Source organism: Neopsephotus bourkii, unplaced genomic scaffold (assembly GCF_033783945.1).
Source record: "Neopsephotus bourkii isolate Nb327-2 ecotype Australia unplaced genomic scaffold, CSIRO-AGI_Nbou_v1 NB_1615, whole genome shotgun sequence".
Classification (NCBI taxonomy): domain Eukaryota; kingdom Metazoa; phylum Chordata; class Aves; order Psittaciformes; family Psittacidae; genus Neopsephotus; species Neopsephotus bourkii.
Window position 1 is genome coordinate 6,194,189 of NW_026902090.1, and position 23,727 is coordinate 6,217,915.

The following is a 23,727-nucleotide window of genomic DNA, read 5'->3' on the forward strand; positions in this document are numbered from 1 at the left end:
CAGAGCAGATGAGCATCGCTGAGCTGGTGCGTGGCTAGAACAATGGCTGGACTTCAATTGTAGACAAGCACTCAGGGATATCAAAGTCTGACACCTCCTGTGAATGTCGCTGTGTGGATGTTAGTAAGGGAGCTCAGCTAGGTGGGTGATGGGAGTAGACAGAAAAAAAATACATCGGTTAGTGAGAAATGAGTAGTTTTATACCAGCAGATTGATGTAAGTTAGAATTTCAGAAAAGGTATGAAACCTTAGAAAAAGAAAAGACTACTGGAGGTGAAGTTGCTAGGTCTGTCATATATATATCTTTCTCCTTTCTTTTTCCTATTTTCTTTTCATTCATCTGCCTTTTTTTGTCATGGGGAAGGACAGAGTAGTCCTGGACCATGGGAGATGTTAGTTAAGAAATGCACACAGTTTGTTCTTAAAGGCATGTGGCATCTTTCTCAAACCTTTTCTTTCTTACTTTGTGCAAAGCACAAAGCCTGGATTCTGATTAAGTGTTCTGGATGTTTTTCTTTCTGGTTTCCCCGACCTTGGGATCAAGGAACACCTTTTACTGCTGGCCAATGGAAATAATGCCGTGAACATCCATTATAGCTGTAGGGACCTTTATAATTTGAAAAATGTTTATTTTTTAAGTTTGGTGGACATCTTGGACTTTGGGAGTTTTTTTGATGTCACAATAAGACCGGGCAACTGTTTTTATCCTCTGTTTTTATCCTCTCTTGCAACTAAACTTCTGACATCTCTGGAAGTGTTGCATATTCTCAGTGTATGCTGTTGACTGTCAGTGCTCTTCCTACTGGTGCAACATTTGCTTCTGCTGAAAACAGCAACTAGTACCTGTAACAACATATAGCTAATTTTTATTTTACTGTGTTAAGTGACCACTTCACAGCGTACAGATTAACTGCTCTGTGGCAGATTCTTGAGGCATTTGAGCACCAACTCTCATGTTTCACTGTTCTGTTAATGCTCTACAAATTGTCTCTCCATTGGCTTATAGCCATTATATTATCCTTCATTTATCTGTATTAACCTGTACTTGTCGTTTAATAACTTTAATGATCTAAATCCTCTAATTATATTGGCTGTTCAGTGTAAATATAGATCAACTGTGAACTTGTAAATTTATAGGACTTGTACCTGTGTCCCTCCAAGATATGTCATCACTTTCTTTATTAACTTTCTGCTGTCAGAAGCATAAAGCATTTGACTCAGCCCTGAATTCTTACAGCTGCAGCAACATATATTTTCCAAGTTTGTAAATCTGCTTGCTGTCACCTCTGAACAGCTAGCATTTAATGCTTTCTAGCATTTTTTTTCCTAAAACATAGACTTTTAACCTGTCCAAAACAGAGTGGGTTTTGGAAAAAAGTGTCCCAGCCTCAGGTATGTTTACTAAGTTTCTGCCTGTGTCAGTGTAGTTCACCAGAAATCTTCCACTAGCTTTTGCTGCATCTCAGAGCATGCATTATCACTGTGCAAAGATGACAAGAATTGCCCTTCCCAAATGGCGTTACTCACTAGGCATAGCTGAGGATCTCAGGTGCAAGTGTGCTCCATTCCTACTCTGAGCCCTTCTCTCACAACACACAATGGGGTTTTGAGTTTATTTCATGATTTTATAGAACAGCTGTCTTGATTTTTAACATGATCTTCTGCTTTTCCCAGTGTAAATTAGATTGTCTTTTCCCACCCCTAATAATGTAGTTCAGATGCATGCATTGTATATATGATGAGATTGGGTCATACTTCCAGGCATCTTCTCCATGATTTGGTTGGAGTTAAGCTTTTTTCACATTTTAAACCATATTAAGATATCTGCTGCCTCTTATGAAATGTATTTATATATATCTATATATGTAGTGCCCTTTCCAACCCTAACTATTCTATGATTCTATGTTTCTATGTATAGATATATCTACATACACACAGGGTACACTTTGAGAGGAAAGGTGCTGTGAAAAGCATGTTGGATTGTTTTATTTTTCATATGAAAAGAAAAATGGGGACTCTGTCTTCAAAATTCATAAAAATGCATATTTGTTTTTCCAAAAGCCTGGAGAGGCTTATTCCGTATCATTCATATCTCTTGAGTAAATATATTAGTCATTCTTAAGGAAAAGAGTATTATTGACTTGAATGATTAGAAAAAGCCCTTTCAGAATCAGTTTAGCTGATAAAGTAAATAAATACTTAAATGGCTGGAGGCAAAAAAAAAAGGAAAAGAAAAACCAGTCAAGCACAACTTACTTTGCGTCCTTGATGTGTGCGTGCGTGTACGTATTAGAAATCAATCTTTGTGGAACATATATTAAATAATTCTGATTTGTATGTTTAAATAAATACTGCATACAAGCTACAGGCAAATTCCAAAGTAAGGGCATATTCAGGAGTGTAAGGCATCACTAGAATTGATCATTGTCTTTTGGGTTTATCTCAATATAAAAGTTGAAAAGCACGGGCTGATTTTTGCACACATGAAGGGGGAAGTTGGGTTTGCACTTACTGTTTTTCTGGGGTTTTGTTTTTTCTTCAGTTGGGGAAAGTGTCTTTGTTTTTCTAATCAATTTCAGTGTTTTAGGATAAGGTATGTTGATGGCTTTTCTTTGCATAATGGTCTCATAGAACCAGGCACCATTTGTGTTGGACCCACGACATGACATTCTTAGGGTGTTTAACACTGAAGAGGCTGATTTCCCAAAACTGTTCAAACACCTTTAAGGAGGAATAAATTCGGAGCTGTGAATTTTAGCATTCATGCTTTAAGGCTGATGCTTGTTATGTATTTTGTCAGAATTTCTTTTCCTGTTCATCACAGCTTTTTTTAAGACTGATATAATTGCTATATCAAATATTCCTGCCCTCTGTCAGTACATAGATAATAATGATGTAAATGCATTCACCCTTCTGCTTCTCACAGTTTAGCTATAATTTTTAGAGCATAATTTTGTGCATCTCTTTGGGAGGTTCAGTTAGAAGAGGCAGCGCCACACAGTCTTTTGTAGGACTTGGAAATGCACAATACTATACATTATCCATACATACCAACTAAAAGGTTGGGATAATCCCCAAATAATTGACATTGTTAAGATTCTCTGGAAATAACACTATTACTGGCAACATGCAACAACCTTCAGCTTGTGCATTGGTCCTAATTCATGCATCTGCACTACGGTGTATCTTAGAAACCTGACCTTTTCACATAATTGTAGTAGAATTGTCAATGATTTGTGTTATGAATAGTCTGGAAAGATCTATACAGCTCTGTTGCTCTAAAAGCATGAAGCTGCCACATAGATGAAGACTTTAACTGGCAGGAAAATATCAGAGTCGTGGAGAAACTTGAAAAATTACAAGCAGATATCAATGATATCAAGCTTGTAATTAGTTCTACTATGGGCTAATGTTACCTCTTCTCCAGTCCTGGGCACCTTCACTTGCAAACCAAGTGAGGAGATATGTCTTCATATCATTTATAAGTCTGTATATTCTTTATTAATATTTTTGTTTGACAGCCTTGACCTTCCAGCTAAAAATCAAGTTTCACTGTCATCAGTAAATTTTCAGAGTAGAATTAGTATATGAAGAGGATTTGTGGATAAACGTGTCAATTTGTGTTTGCAAACTTACTGTGAGATTATGTTACCTCCGTTATATCCCTTTGTTCAACTTTTGTTGTTATTTTAGCCCCAAAAAGGCCAAAGATCATCAACTAAAGTGCATGTAGAGTAAAGCTGCTCCTGTAAAATTGATGATCCATCCAATTATTTATCTATAGAGGCTGCTGGGAAGAAACGCAACTATCTCAGTTCTCAGACCCCTCTGCTAGGTTGAACTTCATGGCTGAAGGTTTAATCCCTAAGTGTCATATCAACAATTCATTCTGTGATATTCTGGCTGACATGTTCTCCTTCCTTATTTATTGATGTCTTCAGTCATCGACAATGAGAGGAAAATACACTATTCGTCAAAGTGACGGTGTTTTACCCTCACTTACAGTTGATGCTGCTGTCACATTGATGGTTGGAAAATAAATTCAATCATTATAAAAAGCTAAGAGTGTGAACTTGCCAGTGACAGGAAGAAGATGAAAAAAAAAAAAACCCACAGTAACTTGCTTAAAATTGGTGTAATAAAAATAGAACTGTTTCCTATAAAGATATTTTTGAGCTTTGTTTATGAAATTCCAAGCCATTTAAGCCATTTATTTTGTAGTTATTCCTTTGAAGGGAGATCTTCTCTTCACACTCATTTATGTCTGTGCATCATATGTATAATTTTTAGCAATAAATACTCATTATCATTTCACCTCATGCTACTTGGTTACTTGTTGATTCTTTTCCCTCAATGTTTAAGTGATTTTCCTTTGGTTTTTCTCACCCGGATTACATTGAATGCAGGTATCTGTGTATTACAGTATTTTGAGTGCTTTGATGAGGAATAAGCTCAGTATAGTTTCATCTGGTAAGTCCTTTGACATGCAAACATAGACAAAGCTCTCTTGAATTGCTTTCTTAGGCTACCATTTGTATAGCTGTACTGCACCTTACAGCTTTTTAAACTCAATAACCACATATCTTACCACATTTCACCTTTGGGAGGCATTGTATATACAGCTAAAAGTAAAGAGCAGCAAGCCAAGAGGGACAAGATAGCATAATGAGGATGTCAATTTGTGGTCAGATATCTGAGGAAATATTTATCTTACTTGTACTGCACTTGGCAATAGATAGAGAAATATATATGTAATGAATTTCTGTAGACTTCATCTGGCAGAGTGTGTACCTCGTGTTAAATGCATTTAGAAAAAAAACAATTGCTTGTCTCAAATTTTTGAACTTTGAGCTTATTCTACTTTGAATTGTTTCCAAAACAATGGACCTTATCTATTAAAAAAATAAGAATCATCATGTTTGCTCTCCTAATGTATGGGTGAATTGTTAATGATTCATTTTCTTGATGCGCCTCAAATAATGACATTTTAAGACTCGCCTTATTCACCGCAACAAAAGCAAGGCATGGTTTTTATTGTTTATGGAAAAAGAAAAAGCCTGGTTTTGTAGCTCGACTCAGTTTTGCTGGGTATCTCTGGCAAGCTAGCTAAGTAGCCTAAATGAATGTGCACAGAAATGCTGGTTGTCTCACACGTGCTGTGTGTCCTGAGGCAAGCTACAGCTGCTTCAGCTCCTTGTGTCTGTTTCCCCATCTGTAAAATAGGAATGATTTAACTTATTTTTCTCCTTCAGGGAAATACAGGGTGGGTGTCTTAATGTTTCTATAGAGCTTTGAAGATTAAAATCTCTATACTTACTGCTAATATTTCAGTGTTAGAGGAGCATTTGACTGAAGCTGTTTGAAGAGTAAAGTTTTGGCGTCTTGTGTTGTCTTTGTACCATAACTTGAGGCCTCTCCAGTATAATTTTGCAACCTTTGGTTCAGCATAAGATGTGGAAGCAAACAACCCCAGTGTAAACAAATGGTGATGACAATCAGTTAATGTATATGTCTGCTGTTAAAAACATCAGGAGATCCATTGCAGCATATCTCTAAGCTTGCCAGGATAGTCCATGATGGAGCAAAACAGACACCAGTAACTGCGTTTAGCCTGAAATAGCTTTTATTTAAGCGTCACTGGTAAATGCTGAGAGGCACAGAGTGGTTTTCTCTGTTATGCTTCTCAGTGTCTTTAGAAGTATAAGGAGAGCTGATGTTTTAGCAAAGGCTTCTTGACTTCCTTTCTGAGACTTAGAAAGGAGTGGGCTCTAAGGGGTATATGGGATGTATGAACGACCAGCACTGAGAGCAAGCCTGAAAGTCTTCTTGCTTTGTTTCACAGACCAAAGGTCAGCATCTGTTCCCAGGGCCTACACAACCTCAAGAGACTGCAGGGGAACAAGTCCTCATTTGATTGCTACTTCTTCAGTTTTACATGGCTTGAAAACCTTCAGATTTAGTACAATGATGTCTTCCTCTTTGCAGTTAGGAGCAGTGATTAGGCTACCACATGTATTATATGCCGTTGTTACAATCTAACCCAGCATTTTGAGGCCTTACAGCCACAAGCTATGTTTTTCATGATTTACATTTTGATTTTTTAATGCAGAGCAGATTGGACAGGAGATGCTGGAAAACCTCAGCCATGACAGAGAGAAGATCCAGCGTGCTCGGGAAAGGGTAAGTTTGATACTTGCTGGTCTCGGATTTTATTTGCTTTGGGCAAGTTCTCTGTGCATGCAAAAATAATCCAGCATATTGATCAGTTTTATATAAATCAGCTGCTAAAACACTAAATTGGCTGTTGGAAGGAAGCTTTCTGTCACTAACGTCATAGTTAGGTCATTTTTTTTGTCCTTTGAAAGGTTTCTTATAGCATCCATTGCAGTGACTTCTTGGACTTTCTATGAAACAAGGTTCAGTATTACAACTGAGCTGCTAGCTGCTAGTAGCTGATCAACCTTACTTTTTGTAGCTCAAATGCTAATAGTTGCCTCCTGGGGCAGTTCTGAGTGCAAGAACAGATTTACTTGCTGCTCAGCTGCTGCAGTCAAGGTAATATATCTATGTCATGTTTGGCTTATCTTGCCTCCATAGGGATCAGCTCTTCTCTGTAGAGTTAATGACGATACTCAGAAGCCCATCCCAGCCAATGCACACAACTTCTCTGAAGTTCAGTATAAGAAATTTACCTCTCTGGTTCTGTTTTCCATTCACAGAATGAGGCATGACCGCTTGTGACTTTGTCTCCGTGACACATTGATCAGATACTTTCCTGAATGTCCAATTTTGCCAAAGCAAAGTCCGACTATAGGCCTCTAGCTTGACCAAGACCACTTAAAACTCCTTTGTCTGTCCCAGACAACCTGGTTAGCTTTGGTGGTAAAGTCTCATATGATGGCTTTAATGAGGCATTTTCTGTCAGCTGTACCAGTTGCTTCCTGAAATCCTGGTTATTAACTACTTTAAAACATTAATTATAACTAAGTGATTGAATGTAACTAAGGATTGCGAGCACTTACCAAGTGTTGTTCAGACTACTTTGTGTCTTACTTCACCTCCACTCCTCACATCCCTAGCGACTGCCAAGTCTGAGATGCTTTTCCTAGCTGGACAAGTAAAACCTAGGCAGTGGAGACAAATGCTATATCCCTTTCTTCTGACAATAAAAATCCATGGGAAGGAGAGAGTGTAGTTCTGATGACTCTGTGTACACAGCGTTCGTAGCATAACTATCCCTTTTCTGCACTTCCCACCTGAATGGCAAATTGATGGAAAAACCTGTAAGTTGCAAGGACAAGACTAAAAATAAGTCTCCCACCACAGTGCACTGAAAGGCCTCTTGTCATAACTGGAAGATCTCAAATTTCAGGTTTTTACCATATGCCACTTAAAATATTTTGTTTGGGGAACTGAGGAAAGTTCTCCAGGGGAGCCACATGAGTGGACCTCTGCCAGATGTCTGTATATTCAGAAGAACAGTAAGGGATGATCTTGGGTAACTTGGCAAGATTTCCATTTTCTGGAAAGGCCAAGGCAGAGGGTTCTCTAGCAATGCATAATAGCTTTACACGGAATACATGGTATTATTGTCTTATTGGTAGGGTAATAAACTTGTCTTCTGAAAGTCAAATGTCAGCTTGAGTATGATGGTCAGGTCTTAGCAGTTCAATGTTGTGAAAATTAGGAAGATTTTCCTGTGATCAAAATTTAAATGGGTTATTGTCTCTGTAGCTGAGTTAAATTTACATATGTGAGTTTTCCTGTATGTAGAGTAAAACTTTTTTTTCCCCAAAGCCAAAAATGAGGGATAAAAGGTTTGCTACAAGTCAGACAGATTAGCTGGACTGTACAAGACTCTAAAAGTTGCAATGTTTTTTAGGAAAACCTCAAAATGTCTAACAGGATATCACCATCAGCATCTTGTTCATCATCCTTCCTTTCTCATTAGTATTCTTAATATTACTTTTTAAGCTTTCTTAACCATCACATAGATTTGTCATTGCTAACAGGAAAGTTTATTTCAAAATGCTTTCACTACAGCAGTTTTGTGAAGGAAGGAAGTGCCATCACATGCCATTTAACAGGTTTGCATGACACCCATTTTTTGCCTTATGTGGTGCACTGATATTAGTAGAGAAATGATGGAAGAACTATAATCAGATATTTCAGTTTTAAATAAAAACAAACTTACAGTCTGAAGCTCCTTGTGTTGGGTTTTTTTCTGCCAGGGCAGGAAGAAAAGGTATTTTTTTAGAGTTCTCTTGGGAGGTAGCTAGAGATCTTCCATCTATGTGTGTACGTGTTTGTTTCTTTTTTAACGTTACTTTCACTTATTTTGTGGATTTTTTAATTATCATAAAAATATGAGGTTGTCTTGCTTAGAGGGGTTTGTCAAACTTCTAAGATTCAGCTTCCCCTAACTATCAGTACTGATTCTAGCTGTCAGATAGAATCCTGCAGCAAGAGAGGAAAGTAAGGATCAAACATACAGGGGTAAAAAGAAGAGAGCTACTTTTCTGTGAAAAGGGAGGAGAAGCCCCAAGTATTAAATGCATCCTTATGAATAATAAAAGACCAATATAAAGCATACATTTGTATTTCGGATTTGCTTCTAGCATGGATAAGAACTTGGCTTTTTAATGAGCCTTCTAAAAACTATTGTGACTTTTTTTCTCCTGTTCCTTGTGTCAAACTGGGCTAAACTGCTATTCTGGAGCCTGAATTGTCTAGATTAATCAGGACAAAAATGAGGAAATGACCTCCCTGAAATATAATGCTCATCTTTGTCCATCATAGCACATAATTACAGAGATCTGAAAGTCAGTGCAAGCCTTCCCACTCCATATGATATTGCTAAGAGCAAATCTTGGTTAGTGTTATTCAGTCCCAGCTTCTCCTTGGTATTTTCTTAATACCTTTTACAAGAACAAGGAGGAAATATATGCAAAAAGATTATGTGTCATTGATTGAAGCTACTGGTTTTAGTAATAAATATTAAATCTGGTACCAAATATTTATGATACTGTGCTTCAGAGTAGAAACTGGTTTTAATATTGCTGCCATGCACGTATTCAAGATATAATAGTGGTTTGTTACGGTGAAGGTGATTTGTTATCAGAAGACTGCCACTTTTCATGGCAGTGTTACTGTTTGGATGGATTTATAACAGAGGATGCATTTTGTTTTCTACAACAAAGTTTCTTGAGTAAGAAGTCAATAAGTCAGGTAATCCTTTCAATCTGATTTGATAATGAAGAGGTAAATATTCAGCTTTCATAACAAGAATGTTTTTATGTTTGTACACACAGCTGTGTTTTGGGGAATGTTAGAAGCAGTTGTCGCTGATATTTCATAACTGAGAATCATTATCTTTTCTTTTACAGTAGATTTTGATGTCCCACTGGTTCCAAGATTCCTAAAAAGTCAAAAGATGTCTCTCGTTTAGCTACCAGTAGCAAAAGAGGCGATAGGAGAATAACTCTGTTCTTCCTATACCCTTCTTCATTTCTAGGCTTCCTTTTGTGAGACACTAATAAACACAAGAATAGAAGAGAGGTTTTATTGCTGTTTAAAGAGCAATAGAAGTAATTGCCCTTTTTTTAAATATGAAGTTCTTTTGCTTCGTAAATTTTCTGTTCATGTCCCGAGTGCCATCTTTTATTCAGTTGCGCTTTTACCTGTTTTGCAAGATTTTTGGGAGCTGTAGGACAAGTCAGCTAATCAAGTTTAGCTGGAAATATAGATTTTCTGTGTCCAAATAAACTACAAAAATGCTATTTTCAGTGAGTGAGTTATACTTGCATGCACAAATATTTATCATACCACTGTGCCTTATGTACATACTATATGCTGTTCACAAAATATTTGGGCATCCATCCGGGTGGTGGCCACTGTAAGGTCAGTACAAGTTTTGTATTTAAATACAAATATAGGCATATTTCTTTTATGCAGAATTGGTAAAAGACCACTGTTTTATATTTCTGCTTTTTCTTTAAACTACTGTCTTTGAAAAATAGCAGAAGAAAGGTATGTTTGTTTTTCTTTTCATGAAGATTCAGGAACAAGCACGTGGCTGTCTCTTCATTCCTTGATGCCCTCACTGATATACATAACCAATACACATACACGCATCAATGGGAATTATGGATACCAATTTATATACCTGCCACCCTGTATTTTTAAAGCTTTTGCTCTTTATCCTGGTTCATCTTTATTGCCTCAATGTCTTATTTTCCATGGGTTTCATCTTTATGTAAGTAAAAACCAAACAAACCCTTTTTAGATTTCAGATCTTCAGTGGCTTTCTTACAGGAGTTTGTTGTGGGCTAAACCTGAAGTTGATTGACTCAAATGGCAGTAGAAATAGCTTTGTACAGAATGGAATACATGTGCCTTTTTGCCTTTAATGGGACTCTTTTTTTCCCCTCAGCTTAGAGAAACAGATGCAAACCTGGGGAAGAGTTCCAGGATCTTGACGGGAATGTTGCGAAGGTAAGGCCAAGGTAGGGACATTTCCGCTCTCTTTTTTTCCTCTGTCCTTCTGTGCCTTTATTTTTAGTTTTAATTCAAACTCAGCATTTTGATGATGTACCTAACTTTCTTTCCATGGGCTGCTACGTAGAATGTCTTTGAATGAATGCTGGTAGTGAAGCAGGCATGGTCTGATAGCAGGCTTTATCACAGCTATAGAAAGACTTTTCTATAGCCTGAAGGATTACCTCTTGCTCAATCATTTCCCATCTTTCTCTCTTTGTATTTGGTGGGGGGGGTTGTCTGTGTATTCTAAAATTAAGCATTTTGATTATAATTTCCTGTGTTCCATGTTCTTGAGTGATTTCAGTCTTTTGAGGGTTTTTCACCTGTTAGATTTTCTGTGAGGAAGTTTGTAAATGTTTTCGGGCAGCGTACATTTACACATAGATAAAATGTTAAGATGATGAATTCTGCCTGAAGAGATGGGGCAGACTCATTGTCAGACCTTGTGGTTTTAACATGTTCCTTCCATGCTTTCAGTGTTATGAAAATTGTACCTGGGATCAAAGTGAGGTGGTACAGAAAGGAAAAATCTTCAACATCCTAAAAGCCTATGTGGGACCACAGGGAGGGAGTTATCCAGAGATTATGAGGCAACTTCCAAGTCAGATTTTATCGATTAGTGGCATCTCTGGATACCTGATCTTTACCCAGTGAAACAGCACCCAAGTTTCTCTGTCCATATTCAGCTCTCTATATATGTTCAGCTTCTTATAGAAGAAAAACATACCTCTAATAGGTGGTTCTGGGTGCTATGAAAACAGTTTTATAGGAGTTTAGAGCATGCTCTCGAGTGTTCAGTATGAAATTACTCTTACCATTGGCTTATATGTTGCATATTTGCTTAATGCAATCTGCTTATTAAAAAAATGAAGATAAAGTTTTAGCAGAGCTGTTGATTTGTCACTTCACTTGGAAAATAGCAAAACCAGAATTTAGTGGGTTGTTCTTCAGTGCAAGCTTTATCTCTTCATTTCTTCTCAGAAAAATGTCTTTGTTAGTCCTTGTATACCCAGCTGACAAAGGTTAAAATGACTGAACCTCATTCCTTCATTCCACAGATTTCTTACAATTCCAACTCTGAACTGTAACATATAAAATTCTCTGATTAAGAGTAATATGTAAATGACACAAGCTAAATTCAAAATCCATGGAGGAAGGAAGTGGCAATTGAAAGGGATGGTTCAGTGCCTGTAGACAATCAAAATAAACTATAAAAAAAATAGACGAAAGAAAAGACACAACCAAACCCAAGTCTCCCCAGGAAGGGCTCTGCGACATGAGCTGTAACGAACATTCTGCATATGTCTCCATTTTGTCAAATCTCATTAAAGGGGTTTCTTGCTTTATGTCAATTGAGCTGTCCAAAAATCATTCATCATTTTAGTGTAAAAAAAAATCATGCAGTTATTTAAATAATATCATATTAATGTTAAAGTTCAGCTGTCATTTAATAGTATGGCTTAATCAGACATAGCATTTAGGAAAAATAGTTTTTTCGGGCTTTACTTGGCTTTCAGGTTGGCAGATTCAAATAAGGATTTATGGGTTTCTAAACCAATGTATTCTTTCCATGTTTATGCTTGAGGTACCTCAGCCTTTTTTGCAGCACCCTGTAGTCTGTTATTTTCAGTAAAATAAAGTATCTCCTCATATTGTGTTTGAATACATTTGCAAGTAATTTGGAGAAGCTGAAACAAAAACATATGCTGTAACCTTTGACTTTGTTTTGTGTTTGGGAATCACAGTTAGGAGTCCTAGTTTGTAAGTGTTCCGTAAGCCAAATGAAAAATATGATCTTTCTGAAATATACTTGAGCTTTTCTTTTCAGACAAAAAGGGTAACATGGTCAAACACCACCATGGCCTTTTTGTGTGTGTCAGAAAGGCGCTGGATTTCCTTTTTCTTTAGCAAAAATCCTGAGCTGAGTCACCCATCTGGATGAAAGGCAGGTTAGGATTTAAGCTCAGTTCAGGTAAATGTGCCAAAAGCAATGTCCTGGCATAAATGCAACTTGCAGTAGAAGATTCTCAAGATGTTCTTTAAAAGCACACAATAGACAGACCTGTGGTGAATATAATCTGTTTGTGACTTGTTCAGTAGTACGGTCTAGCATTATTCCAGCCTCAGCATCATCCCAGTGTTAAGTCTCAAGAATAATCATAAAATGCAGACCCTGAGAAATCAGCACAAATTAGATAAATACAACTGCAAGAAAAATAATTAGCACGGATTGGCAGTTATGTCCTAATTTCTGCACACTTCAGTACATGCCACACAATGTTTCACTTAATTACTGGAACCGATGAAGAAGAATGCTGGAGGACTATTCTTCCCATCATTAATATACAGAAAAGGTAATGTTGAACCGAACGTTGCTCAACTTAGTTGCTGCTCCCACAATATGTATTTGCCGATATGCTTGAAGTCGTATGCCAGGCTAATGAGGCATATGCCAGGCTAAGAGACTATGCCATAGTCTCTTGACTATGATAATACCCTGTGCATCGAATTAATGCCTAACTATCTCTATTTTTACATCTGGGAAAGGTAAAGCAGAATCTCTTCTAAATCTGGCCAAATATAGTAAGAGATTATATATTTAAATAGCTGGAGGGCTACCTTGCTCCCTTTGTATGACCTAAATTCCCCAGCCATGTATTTGTGCATAAAATGCTCCAGAGATGGGGAATAAAAGCAGGGACAGGCTTTGTAGGTTGCCAGAGGTCACCAAGTAAATCAGCGGCATAATAGGAACAGACCTTCCTATACCAGTTTGCTGCTCTAGCAACTTTAGGAAGCCAGCCTTGTGTATTGGAATTTGTTGTCTTCCTGTATTTTGAATATTTGCTTAAGGGACATTTTGTAATAAATGTATTTAAATATTCTCACTTTGAAATAACCTATACATTCATAATTTGTTTTCCTGTAAATAAACCTACTGGGATTCCACTGTACTAGTATATTGCATTCAGGGTATGGCATTGCATTACTATGATAAAATCAGCATGTCAAAGCATTAATCATTTCCTTTTACATGTATCAATAGCTCTGGAAATCCTGATGGTTTATGACTTCTCCTTAAAACTGTGAGACTATAACACAATTGCAGTGTAGCTTAAGTTAGAGAATTTTCAGATAATAGCTTTTAACATAAGGAAATGGCATCTTCTGCAGTCATCTGCAGTATCACAGTCTCAGACATCCATCCCTTGGCCTGTACCCCAGTTGGGGAGCCCACAGTGTGTCAGAAAGAAGCAGAAAAGAATATGTTCTGAAAGATCTTCAGTCTTTTGCCCATATCCTAAGCCAATAACCTAGAAAAGCTTTTAGGAAAAGAATTTGGATAGCCTCCAAGCCACACATGGCCCAGTGGGAAACCAACAAAACTAAAAGTAACCAGATAAAAATTTCAGTAATTTGAATCTTTATCCAATTAGCAGATAAATTCTATCTACCCCCCTCCAAATGGCAGAAAAATATTTCATGAAAAAATAGCTACCACCCTCCAGAGCAACTTTTTATTTTGTCTGCTTCACCAGGAAATTTTTATGCCAAAAATTCTTCTAATCTTCAGATTTCAATCTTCTGAGTTGTTAGCAATGATTCTTTGAGAAGCTCATGAACACATCTGCTGTTATAAGAGAGACTTCTAAAATGTGATTTCCAGCAGGAGAGACACTAGGTCCAGCTGATCGAAATAAAGCAGTAAGTGTTCGGCTCTCAGGTGATAAATTATATGACTTGCCAGCTGCATGACCAATATGACTACAGTCAGAACTGGAATGCCTGCCCCTCTGTGCTAATTGTAGTTGAGCTTCTTCACTCCTCTTTCCAGGAAAATTGTGGTAGTCCTACTTTTTGCATCACTTCTAATCAAACTTCCTTGTACTTTTGAACTCCAGGATAGTCCTGACTTTACAGTTATTTCTTACCATTTCACAGAGTCATAGGACAGTGTAGGTTGGAAGGAAGCTCTAGAGGTCATCTGCTCCAACCTCCTGCTCAAAGTAAGTCTAATTAGATCAGGTTGCTCAGAGACTTTTCCATTCAAGTTTCAAACACATCCAAGGTTGGAGATACCAGTGCCTCTTTAAGCAGTCCATCCCAGTAGCAGTTGAAATTAGCAATTTTTCCAGTTATCTGTGAAAATTTCCCAGCACCCAACTTGTGTGCTTTGCCCCTGGTGCTAAGCAGAAATAATTTAAAACATAGGTGTTTTACAGTTGGCCTTTAGAATTTGGGCCTGGATTGCAGTCGTTCCTAGCAGTTCTCAGACTACTTCAGCAGTTGAAGAGGCCCCTGTGGTCATTAGGCTGAGAGGACATTCAGTGTAGGGCAGTTCTTTACACAGGGTGTGAGATGCTCTACATCCATGACCTGGTTGAGTGGCCGTTCAGTAGTAGATGCAGAAGTAATTCTTTATTTGCTTTCTCACACTCCTAGAGATGTGAAAAGCTATTTGTGACTGTTCTACCTTCACTCTTGACTACAAAGCCCACATTTCCATATGTAGAACAGCAGCAGAGACAGCCATGTCCCTCTCAAGGCAAACCAAAACAAATAGGGAGTTTCCTCACTGTCTTTCCCCTGTTTAACTACCAGTCTGTTTCCATCCCCAGAAGTCCATAGCAAAAAAGATTTTCTTCTGAGCTAAAGCCCATTTCAGAATCAGTCTTCCTAGGGCATAACTGTTGAGTCTCTGCAGCTTTCTGAAGGAAGGTCTTCACATCATAGATACAGAGTGAAGTTTAACATACAGTTAGACTTGTCTTATTTTCATTCTAATAGAGGAATTGCTCTTTCCAGCAGGAGATTTGCATTATTTGGTCTCAAGCCAGAAGAAGTTTGAGTAGAAACTGTTTAGGAACTTTTTGGTACATAGATTTCTATTTTTACTTCAAGATGTATTTCTACACTGAAAATTATTGAAATGGTAAATCCTTTAGCTACATGTCTGCTCCATGTCGAATATTTACAGCTTCAGCTGTTTACTTTAGTAATTCAGACCTTGATTCAGGAACATATTTTAGCATATGGTTAACTTAAACCAGAGGAGCAAATCCCTTACCTGAGGGAGACCGAATAAGAGGGGTAATGAGTGACAGAGTGATTCTGGGTCATCTTTTGGGCAACACAGTTTTTATTGTGCTCTTTGCTCAAAGGTCATAACAGAGCAAACCCTGGCCTTACTATTCCTGTTGTTAAATGGAAATCATAAAATACACATAAGGTATTTTAGGGCTTGTTACTGTCACTGTGAGTTTTTCTTTTTAAATTTCCTGAGTTTTAAGCATTTAACATAGTTACTTGATTCTTACATTATTACAGGTTTTTATGCAGCTAATCTTTATCATTATGAAGTGTTGAATCTTTTAGAAGCAAACTAATAAGCTTTGTGGCGCTGTTAATCACCAGATAGTCTTTGGATAAATAATATACAGCTTCTTATTGCAGATTAAACTTTGCCATTAATTAGTACCTGCTTGTTCCTCGCTTTGTCTCTGACTTTAAAAATAAACCTTGTTTCTTTGTTGAAGTGGTGGACGAAACATCTGGAAAGTGTAAATGTAGTGTCAGCAAAATTCCCATTCTTCAACATTAGGAGTCCAACCAAAAAGACAGGAAATGTACCTCTAGGTCTGAACAGCAAGAGTTTTAAAACAGTATGGGGCACTGTGGGTTCCCTGTTCTCAAGTTAGCTATGATGTAATCTGGTGGAAGATGCATTTCTTGCTTTTAATAATCGAGAGCCATTTTATAAACCTTGCTCATCTTTCTTGGACAGAGTTCTGTATGTTGTTTCCTGAATGCTTTTGAAAACTCTTACTCTACTTTTATTCAGCGTTATTCATACTTTCATTTCATGCATCGCAGAAGGTGCAGCAGTCTCCTGAACTGCTGTATAACCACCATAGCTACAGCAAGCAGAGTACATGGAGAATTCTGAACCACATACTGAAGCTACTAAGTGCTTCACAGAATGGGACCAATTGCAACTTTGCAAGCATGTAGCTATGTTAAGTTTAATGCCACCATAGCTTCTGCAAACCTTCAGCTCCAAGAGCTCAATTGATTCGGAGTTAAATTTACTCCAAAACTTGGGAAGAAAAAGGAGCATAATGATCAAACTTTATCTTTTACTAACTTAAGTGCATAGGACTAAATAAGTCAATGTTTTCTTCTCCTTGCACCTAGGCAGTCTTAGAAGAGTATGTTCTGCGTTCACTGAGATAGAAGCATTTCTATTGTAGCATTGTTTTATTTTTCAGATTGTTGGAAAGCTTTATCCTTATGTCAGGCATCCTACACAACATCCATTATGAGCAGGGCTCTCAGCATTCTTTTGACAATATTTCTAATTCTCTTTTTTCATTCCCTTTTAAAATGTACAATGGCCTTTGTTCTGTTCTCTCCATTCCCTCTTTTCTATCATCCAGAATTACTATCTCATTTGCCCCCCTTCTATCTACTTGTGTCCAGCTGAACAGCTGGAAAGAACATTATCTAAAGCACAGTTGCGTTTCTGCAGGAAAACGGGATCCCACTGGATAATTATCCAAGCTAGTCTTAGGCTGCATATACCAAGAATGTGAAGTATTGTAATAGGCTAAATATCATGTAACCCTTTGTGATTGTTCTCTGTATTGAGATACGTTGACTACGATTAAGCAGCTAGAGCCTAAAGAGGTTCACAGTGTCATGAGTGAAACAAAAGGCATTTCATAGTCAGCATTGTCATGCCTGAACCACAATAGATGTCCCATGACATGCTTTCATGAGAAGGCATGTCTTATATCAGCATAATCAGTGCAGTGCTTTCTTGCAGTGGTTACAAGTAGTTTCCAGTTGGATGAGTTCTCTCTAACATGATATTCTGGAATAGCAAAGGTAGTGGAAATATTTTGAGTGTGGTGAGATTGTTTATGTGAAGCAGGGTGAAGTAGGGAACCTGTTAGCAAAACCTGACATTGGTAATTGCTGAAATAATTGGAGCCAACTCTTCAGAAATCAGTTAAGTCGAACTCCTTAAAGACAGTAGTAAATCAAGGATTATGTTGCTCTTGACATCACTCGCACTGTAACTCACATAACAATATATGCCAAGTTTTACACATGCCATTTACTACAGAGCTTTTAAGCCATACATGCCTACAAGTAACATTTACTGAACACAGATCTGCGTGATAGTTTGCTACGTGGGTCCTTTCATTTTAATCCACAAGTTAACCAGAAGAAAGAGAATCATCTTGGAAGTGAACTCAGGAAAGTTCATCCCTTTGTGTTAAGGATTGACTGTCCCCATTTCAGTCCTGGCAGATATTTGTTTCGCCTGCTCTGCACTGATGAACGTTCGCCATCTCTTCAATCAAACTGTTCCAAGTTTTCCCTAAGGTTTAGCACAGATCTTTCTTTCTGGATAGAGAACTTCTCTGTGCTGCTGCATTTGAGAAGATTTTTGTGCTCTGTCATGGTCCATGACTTCTGCTGTGGAAAGAAATTTTTGCTGAACTTCTCAAGAATTAGAGAACATAAATAATAGTGTACACACATTAGAGTTTCCAATTTTTATAAAGCCAAGCCTTTTGATAGGATTCAGGAATGTAAAAATGGAAGACTTGGATGGTGTTCTAATAGGGAAATCCTGGAAGCTCAGCCTCTCCAAACAGTAGCTTTACGTGTAGTTGTCACTAAGCTTTGCAAATAGAGACACCAAAATTAAATCATTCTCATTGAGGTTACATACCTGGACTTTAACTAGGCTGTAGACTAAGCTCACTAAAAGTAGCATTTGGAATTCAAACACGAACAAAAAAAAAAAAAATGAGATTTAACTTATTTTGTGGCACTTTAGGAAAAGGCAGCAGTGTTGTCAAACAAACATCAGAAGTTTTAACTTCCTTCTCCCACCTGTGCCAATAGAAATACCAGCATATTTGACAGCTCTGGCATTTGAAAACAAATGGTGGGAATGGGAATTGTTTTGCCTAGTCTTCTGTTAAGTCACTGCAGGAGCTTTGTAAATCTTTATCAGGTAAAGAAGCTCTTCTGTGCATTCGAAGTATAGCTTCAGTAGCATGTAGCACTTTTCTTCCCAACTTGATGGAAATTGTCATGTTTTAATAAAAGCAAAATTAATTCAGCTTTCCAGCATAATTCTGATCACACACCTGTGATTTTATCTTTAAGAAAACAATGAAGTCATCAAACTGATTTAAAACTGCTGTGCTGTCAGAATTTTGTCCTTATTAGCTAATCTTTCAGACTAGATAATTTTCAATCTATCTCATAGTAGCAGGTCAGAGTTTTGGCTGTACTCAGGAGACAGACCAACAACTGGAACAAAGGAAAACTCAGGATTTGCTGGGTACAGTTTTTGTTGAAGTTAGTCACTTAAGTTCTTTGACAAAATGCAGTACCTGAACTTGCAAGTCATACTTATGTGAGTAGTTTGCTCATCCAAAGCCCTAGTATTGAATGAGGATCTCTTTTAGTTGGAGCAAAGTTTGTTTGGGAATGGATGTTGTTTGTTGTTGTAGTTTTAAGAAGAAGGCCCTAAGTGATGACTGGGCAATCAGCAGCTAAGGAAAACCAGGATCCCTTGCAGATAAATTAATGCTGCTGTGGGACAAGAGCAAAGCTAAGAGAGGATTTATGTCCTTGGGTAGCATGTAGTTATGTTGTATTGGACCTTTAAAACTGCAGAAGAAATGTTCACACTTTGCTAACCTGCTGAGCATCTGTCTGAAGAATAATGAAATCATGAATGAGAAAGTGCGGTCTTAGAATGAGAGATTGTGTAGCCTACTTCATGATAGGAAGGATGAAAATTTGCTAATTTTGGCTGGATCTTTAATATGGAAGATTTGAACCTAATCAACAAAGAAAAGTCAGTGTGGAAATTGAGCAAAGTGGGGAAAGGAAAAACAATCTTACCATGAACACTGAGATTTATATTCTCTACATTTGTATAGCTCTAAAATCATTGATTTTTTTTTTTTACAGATATATCTAGAATAATATAAACAAGGGAGAGACTTTTGCAACCTGTTTGCTTCAGACAAACTGATAAATTTTCAGTGCTAGTGCTCCTTCAGTCTCAGAGTCAGGATTATAACTTATCTTTTAAAATCATGTTTATTAACTGGGTTTTTTTGAAGACTTAAAGAATTAGTCAATGAATTTGAATAGTCAGGAGCTACAATTTATTAGAATTAGAAGTGGTATTAGGACTCTCCAGATTAAAATATAGCAGAAGAGTTTTTCACTGTCCTATGTGCCTTCTGCTATTATTGACCTTTTTTCTGTGAGTGTGGGCATGCAGGATCTTACGGTGGAGTATTTACTGCCTAAAAGCTTTTGATTAGCTTGGACTTTACAATATTAACTGAGCTGTAACCTAGAAGGTCTTTATAACACCTGTAAGTTGAAGCAGTCTTCATCTTGTCTTATTTAGTAGATCTGCTGGTAGTTTAAGATTACAACACTAACAAATAATTTTTCTTCTTGAATAAAAAATTCTTTTTATGATTATTTTTGCACCAGTTTCTTGCCTTCCCCCCAATAAAAATGCTTGTGCAAGCAAAAACAGAGCACTGTATGTTTCTCTGACACACTTATCGTGGCTGCAAATAATGTGTTTAAATAGGGAATTGCTTGAGAAGCATGGTTCTAAGTGTGCCCAGCCTTGCCTGGATGTTGGGAAGCGTATGGCCTACTTTATCCATGCTGAAAAACTTCCTTGCTGCTTTCTGTTGCTGCTGTGTTTTTTCAGATGCAGTTTGCAGTGTGAATGGCACACACGTGTTGATTGTGAAGGTAGCATTCTTTCAGTACAGCCTTCAGCTAATTACTCTTAGTGGCAGAGGGGCTTTGTACCTCGTTTGTGAACAGCTATTTATACTATTGCACCGTTACAAAGCAATGTTTCACATTACCAGTTTACCAGACTATTACACCATTGTGTTTTAATCCACAGTAGGTGGATGGCGAACATGAGCCATCTGTTTTATTTAATGGTATAATCAGTAAACAATATATGCACTTTACACATTTGGTCATTAAAGATGCCCATATTGTTGGACCCTGTATTTACATTGTAAATTGGTGTATTCACACATCAGCTCATTCTGGTTTAAAAGGCTTGCTGTGTTCATAAGATGGTACAAAGCAAGCTCAGTAACTGCTCGAACCCAGCGCAGGTGGTCGAGCTAGTTGCCACACAGATCAAAAGTCAAACAACTGTGAATCTTCCTTTGAAATGGCATTTAGAGAGACAAGGCTGGTCTTATTTTCACAAACAAGAAAGAGTTATAGATATACATCATGAAGTTATGAGAACAAAAGGGGGTTTTGTAATCGCCCAGCATCAGAAAATCCAGTACTGCAGACTTTTGTTAAGACATCTTTGGAATATAAAGACCATCTTATTTTCCTGGGCAAAATGTAGGGGAGTGAGTCTGAATTATTAAATGTGAGAAGGTTTGGTGATCTCAAAACTTTGGAGACAAAAAGTTGCTTTCTCTCACAGTCGATTTAATTTAATTTTATTTTCAGAGCTGCATAAGCAGAATAAAACAGACAGCAACAGCAAAACCCAATCTTATTAAAGGGATAGAGGTGAATGGGTGTATTTGTGCCAGAAAACAAGGAAATTGCTCGATATTTCAGTTTCCCCAAAGTATCCTTGGTGACTGCCAAAAAATAGCCACCAAAATACATTAAAAAGTCGCTGATAAGTAAAATCTTGTTTGCTGGCATATTTTTAAGGAAGTGGAAGATCATACTGTCCTGTATTAAAACAATGACGTTTATGTTCAATGATTCTGTCACTCCATGGTTCTGTGTCAGTGTTTTATTTAACAGTTTGTGTTTAAGATGCCTAGAATTTAAGGTATTTATTGGAGGACTCAGTCTCATTTCTCCTTGTGTTTTATAAGGAAATATAATTGGGTTTATCGCAGCGTGAAGGCCTGACTGGCATAGGCAGTAGACAGCAAAAGGAAAGAACTCATAGAAGCGGTATGGCTAAGCCTGAGTTTGCAGGTCAGCAAGGCTAGAGTAGTCTTGATCTTAACAACACAGCTGCTCAGTTGAGTCTGCTGATAAAGGTGGAGCTCCGTGAATGCCAGATCTTTTGAAGCATCAGAGGGTCTGTCAGGATGAGATCTTCATCATCTTGTTGTATGTGCCTCTGTAAAAAACTAGCAGCAAAATACTAATACATAGGAGATTTTCATTTTGGTTTCTGTTCCTACGTAATGCAGCTGTGCTCAGAGGCACTGAATATACAGCCTGTAACAAAGTCTGTATACTAAAAAGTGTGTTCACTTTCTGTTTAGCATTACAAATACGAGGTCATAGCTTTGTAAATATTTAAATCTTTTCAAATTTCAAAGCCAAGCTAGTTATATGGGGTTTTTTTAAATCTTGGGGCAGGAGGAAAGGACTTTTTTATGCTGGCACGAATTTTAGAGATAAAGTACTTTCAGGAGTGTGAGCGAAGAGAAGAAAATGTCTCATTTTATGAGCCATTATATATTATTTCAAAATATACAGTATCTTCATGGTTAAAATATTTAAAATAAAACAAAGAAAGGCTCAGCTGTAAGTGTTCCTTTTATAGTTTCTTCATATCTGTTTTTCATGTAAATTGAATATTAAGCACTGGCATGTTTCCATATGCTTTATGCTGTATTGCCTTCTGATTTTGAGATACAGTGTAAGTAACTTACTTCTAATCTTAGGAAGGTGTTGAGATTTTTTTATGATGATTTTTCCCAATCCAGGAAAAACAGTCAGGTACTTGACTACTAATGTCTGAATCCTCGTTTTGTCCTGGGTATATCTTGGGTAACTGTGGGCACATCTGTTTCTGTGCATTTCTAAAATGAGGATAATGTTCCATATCTCAGCAAAGCATTCCAAGAGCAAATGCCCTTAATTAATCTGTGCATGGTCCTCACATGACAACCTGATGAGAGTTTGTGAATGATGGACTAACTGGTAGCAGTGCCTGTCCTGATTCGGAGTCATGGCTTAAATGGATTTTAAAGGGGTGAAAAAGAAGCATGGGAAGAATTTAGACTGGAGGGGTATGGAATATCTGATTTCCTGTAAGAGTCCATTACCAAATGCATACCTGATCTCCTTAACAATTGAATGTGGGTATGAGGAAGAGGAGGTATCCATTCTTTGTTGATTTCTATAGATAATATAATTTTGAGGGCTACAGGTGACAGGCTTATCTTTCTGTGGGTGACATTTTTGGTGTTGCAGACAGAAAAGAGTATTTGGGTTGGTTCGACAAATAGAATTTATGCATTCCTGGAAACATAAAGATAAGTGTATTTATAGAAAAGCAGTAATGTTTAACTTGATGTGCTAGCCCAGGCAACTACTTCTTCCTTATCAATCTCTCCTTACTCCTCCTGTCAGAAATGATGTTCTTATAGCTTGCTGTGGAGTGAGATATATTGCTGGCTGCTGTCAACCTGCAAACAATCAGTACTTTATGCTGTCAACCTGCAAACAATCAGTACTAAATGTTTGTTAAGTACTTTAGGGTTCCTTAAAAAAGAAATATATCCCTACAAATGCAGCAGTTTATGACTTACTCTCAGAATGCTGCTGTTTCCTTCTTCAAAGAAGGTATGGAGGAGAGATGTGTAGTCTCAGGGATTGACAGTCACTTCCCCTGGCCAAGATTACCTTTAGCAGCATCATCTCTTGCCTCTGGGGAAAGGAAAAACATAATTTGTTACAGCACATGAATGGGTAAAGCCATGAAGATAGTCTAGAAATGCATAAAAAATTATATCTCGTGTAGTAACCAAAACATAGTGAGCCTTTAAAATTCCAATATTTTGCTGCTCAACTTCTGATTAAGGAGAAAATAAAAATATGGATTTCAGTTGTAATTTGTTGAAACATCCACTGACATGATGCTGCTCTTAACTGTAAAGTTAGAAGAGAGTTTGTTAGGCAGTTTATGTAGCAGGCACATGTTCAAAGCTAGGGTAAAAGGAACTTTGAATATGATAACTGATAACAGTGCTGTAGAGCAAGCTCTTCCTGAAGAGTATTCTTTATAGAACGTCTCTTGTGCTGGCGCACTTGCTTGGTCATATTTTAATGGTCATCTTTGAATTATTGATAATTTATTAAAGCTCTACCAGCAAGCAATGGGAG

The 23,727-nt window shown here is 37.4% G+C and overlaps 1 protein-coding gene across 4 annotated transcripts in view; it reads left to right on the forward strand.

Annotated features, from left to right (window-relative positions):
- The window catches only part of VTI1A (vesicle transport through interaction with t-SNAREs 1A), a 272,171-nt gene that overhangs the window by 161,472 nt on the left and 86,972 nt on the right, over positions 1 to 23,727 (forward strand). For 2 of the 4 annotated variants that reach the window (XM_061372685.1, XM_061372686.1), the window contains 2 exons: positions 6,110 to 6,180; positions 10,433 to 10,505. In XM_061372685.1, the coding sequence (XP_061228669.1) occupies positions 6,110 to 6,180; positions 10,433 to 10,498 (137 nt within the window). In that variant the 3' untranslated portion in view covers positions 10,499 to 10,505. The remainder of the gene's footprint in view (positions 1 to 6,109; positions 6,181 to 10,432; positions 10,506 to 23,727) is intronic. The other 2 variants (XM_061372683.1, XM_061372684.1) reach the window with 1 other exon arrangement.